Source organism: Calidris pugnax, unplaced genomic scaffold, assembly GCF_001431845.1.
Source record: "Calidris pugnax isolate Ruff unplaced genomic scaffold, ASM143184v1 scaffold103, whole genome shotgun sequence".
NCBI lineage: Eukaryota > Metazoa > Chordata > Aves > Charadriiformes > Scolopacidae > Calidris > Calidris pugnax.
The window spans coordinates 10258432-10262390 of record NW_015090990.1 but is presented as its reverse complement, the minus strand read 5'-3'; the positions used below and the strand labels follow the sequence as shown (position 1 = coordinate 10262390).

The window sequence follows — 3959 nt, the reverse complement described above, 5'->3', positions numbered from 1 at the left end:
AAAGAAGAGAGAGAAAGAAAAAGAAGAAAGAAAGAAAAAGAGGTTTATTTGTTAACCACTTTCCCCGCCGCTGCTCGAGCAGGTTACTCCAAACCACAAAACAAGCCGGCGCCGCAGGCTCGCCCCGGCGAGCAGGGCAGCAGATGAAGGGAGCAGCCGCGACTCACAGAGCTGACGTCTTTACTAGGCGTTATTCCTTTATTTTGCTGCGAAATGGTGTTTACATACAGATAAAAGAAATCGATTTTAGTTTAGCACCGCTCGTTCTCCAGGGAAAGAGAGGGTAAGAAGCAGGGCAAAATCTATATAAAAGGAGAAAGAAAGGTAAAAAAAAAAGCTGATAATACAGGTTTCCGTGCTGGTCCGGCTTGTCGTCTTCATTTTGGCTGAGAAGGCAGCCTTTGCCAATTTACGCAGGGATCCTACGCGCTTCGAGAGCTTGGTTTAAACGGCAAACACAGGCGCTCCCCGCGTCGCACTCGCGAAAACGCTCTACTCTAGGGGTGAACACTCCGGGCACAAGTTCATGCAGGAACGGGCGGACTCTGCTCTAGTACATGGAAAGCGCCTGCTCTCGCATTACTACCCTTTTCTTTTTCATCCGCCGGTTCTGAAACCAAATTTTAACTTGCTGATCGCTTAAATTCAGTCTGTTTGATAGTTCTTTCCTCTTCTGTCGGTTAATAAACTCATTGAGGAGAAACTCGTTTTCCAATTCGGCAATTTGTTGTTTTGTGTAAGGTTTCCGTTTCTTTCTTGATCTCCCCTGGGTGGGGCACCAAGGCAAACCTACAACAAACACGTCGATAATTTAGTGGATCAGGTCTGGGTAATAAAGAGAATATGCAAAAAGAAACCCGCAAAAATAAACAGGGCTAAATTAGGTAGGCAAATCGGGCAAAGCACATCTGACAGCACAATTTCTATCTACCTCCGAGTCGAATTAAGCGATTATCGCTCCGAACGGGTTACAGGGGGGGGATTACAAAGCAATTATAGGCATCTCTTAGAAAGCAAGTATCGCTAGGTCGCCTCTAACTAAAGCGAGATATTTAAGGCATACCATCCTGCACTGAAGGTCTGAGGCATGACTGGACTGCTGCGGGCTGAACTGTCAGGTTCAAGTTGACGGAATTCTTGATGTCGTCCTTTAGGCTGGAAGTGCAGGAGTTCACTTCAAAGAGAGCAGCCGAGCCGTGCAAACTTCTCTGCAGGCTCGAGTGGTCATACTTTACGGGCTTTATGTTGGCTGCGTGAGTAACGGTGGGGTCATTTGCAAAAGATTGCCTCTGCCTGCATCTCTCCTCTTGTTTGGAGCTCGCATCGTGGGCGTAATATTTATTGTTGTCTTCCAGGCACTCTTTGTTGCCGTTGGAGCTGATGTTGATTGGAACGGAGCCGGGGAGGTAGGGCTGCGCCGCGCCGCTGAACGCGTGGCTCTGCGGCTGGGCTGCGCACGAACTTGAGCAAGTCCAGGGGATCGAGCTCCGGGGGTAGGAAATGGTGGGCAGAGCCGCCAATTGACTGCCATTAGCCCGCAAATTGGGAAAATAAAAGGAATCTGGAGATTGCAAATTCAAGAGAGAACCAACGTAGCCAGATCTGTAGAGACTGCGATCACACATTTCCAACAAAGGACTTCAGCTGTTCTTACAGCAGTATTTAGTTACAACAGGGAATAAGCGGAAAGCCTGAAACGATTGGACGAAACTTTGCAGACAGGTTCTTCAAAGCCGGTAATTTCAGCACCGCCTCCAGCCACCGAGCCACAGAGTCCCCCCTTTTTTTTTTCTTCTTCCCTTCCCCCCCGTCTTCTTTTTTTTTTTTTTTTAAAAAAAAAAAAAAGTCTTATGATAACACTTGAAATATGAAAATATCGAGCTCGCAAGGGGGAGGGGAAAACATGGTCTCCGCTTCTATAAAAGTGGCCGGGGCTGGCTGGCAAAGCTGCGGCGCCGGCGGAAAGATGAGGGAAAAACAAACATCTGCGGAGCTGCCGAGGGGACGGGGCAGCCCCGGGCGCAGCCCCCGGCCCGGCAGTGCCCCCCGGTTGGCAGCACACCCAGGGCCAGCCGCTCAGCGCCGGGCAGCTGCCGGGGCAAAAACTGTACCTACGATAAGAGTGTTCACCGCGGGCTGGGAAAAACTTACTGTGGGTCCTTCCCACTAAAGGGAAGGAAATGCCTGTTTAGGGCACAATTATATATTTCTGCCCCTGTACAGACGAGTACACCATGTGTATGTGGGTGCCCGTGACACTTACTTTGCCCGTTTTACATACGCGTTTGTTTTAATTGCGAGCAACATGATATGCATCTGCATATGTTTGCAATTAAAATCTTAATTGATCGGATATTACCAGGATCTTCATTCTGGTACACTAATGACTAATATTCTCTCAGGTTCGCACGTTTTTAAGCCTCCTACCTTTCATCCTCACTCCGAAGAGAAGAAAAGTTTTCAAACCGCGTTTCTAAAACTCGGGGTTTATTTTGTCTTTTAAAATGCAACCAAACCGTCATCAAACCGAGAATAACAGCAGCAACAACAAAGAATTAATTGAGCAAGCCGCCGAGATAGAAAAATAAATAAGTAAACGAAACAGAACCACTGCAAGAAAGAAAATGCCCGAGTCTGTTGTGCAGCAGAGAGGATGTGAGGGCAGCGGCTGGCAGAGCAGAGTGAGCCTCAGCTGGGTACCCCGCCGCTGTCTCCCCAGTTGCGTGTGAGGTTTTTTTCTCCCCTGACAAGAAAATTGCCCTTTATAGTGTTACTTTGGGGGCTTATATATATTTTTACTTTTTTTTTTTTTTTTTTTTTTGAGAGAGAGATCTAACCAGAACCCCCTTATCCCGTTACCGTTACTGTTTTCCCTGTAGCAGCGGGGTGAGTACGAATGAAATGGTGTCTGACAGCATCCTCACGGGAAGTTGCTCGTGTCCTTTCCCGGACCGCAGGGTTCGGGAGACAGTGGACTTCCCACGGGGGCAAGTCGAGGCCCCACACGCTGAACCCAAAGACACCATATTCCCCATAAGAAAACCAACCACCGACCCAGCGGCTGGAGGTCCGGAGAGGAGCCCCCCGGTAGAGCCCAGCCGAGCCCCGCCGCGGGCACCGCGCTCCCGGCCCCGCAGCCCCACGGCCCCGCCAGGGACTTTGGAGGCCCATCCGTCACCCGGACCGGGCGTTTCTGTTCTCGGCCTCTTCTCCAAGAGGGTCTCCCTTGGTCTGGGCGAGCCCAACTTCAAGCAGAGCCTTAACGCCCGGACTTTGCCACTTTCCTTACCTCGGTTCAAAACTCGAACCTAGTTAACAGGTAGAGTTAATTTTCCCTGTTATTGTCCTGTTAATCATAGTTTTAATCTCGGTTTTATTTCTACACCGAGATCAGAGACGCTGCCCCTCTTGACATTTTCCTAATCAAATTCATCTTTCTGTTTAATGGGAAATGGGGGTAAATTTCTGCAGTAATTTCATTGCCCTGGAAGAAATCTTTAACTGATTGCTCTCTCCTAGACCACACAGGACCACACAAGCACCGCTGGAGGATATTACTGACCACTGCCTTTAATTTTTATTGTTTGAGTTATGTCTACCGACTGAATCTCCCTCTTATTAGCTTACTTGTTTTCTGCTTTTTTTTTTTTTCTCCCCAAGAGGATGGGTAATAGTTTCTTTTCATAATCGCCTTTTATGAAAAAGCTGACTCTGATTTTCGGTTCTCGGAAGACAAAAGGAACATTTTGTATTCAAAGACTATATTTTTGCCCGCAATAAACACAAGGAGTGGATGTGAGTTCCCAGTTACCGGAAAGAAAGGTGACACTTCAAGCTAACTTTTATAAGGTTAGAGAAAACAGACCTTTCAATTAATGCTCCACTCATCTGTAATTGCTAATTAATACCGCGGAAAAAAAAAAAAAAAAAAAAAAAAAAAAAAAAAAAAAAAAAAGGGG

General features: G+C 47.5%; 1 protein-coding gene across 1 annotated transcript; it reads right to left on the bottom strand.

The window, feature by feature from the left end:
- Positions 1-29: 29 nt before the first annotated feature.
- HOXD12 (homeobox D12) lies at positions 30-1700 on the bottom strand. Its single transcript, XM_014954242.1, has 2 exons — positions 1064-1700; positions 30-789 (listed from the first exon to the last, which is right to left on the bottom strand). Exons 1-2 carry the CDS (start codon positions 1623-1625, stop codon positions 551-553), a joined length of 801 nt encoding a protein of 266 aa, XP_014809728.1. The 5' UTR covers positions 1626-1700; the 3' UTR covers positions 30-550.
- Positions 1701-3959: the final 2259 nt, after the last annotated feature.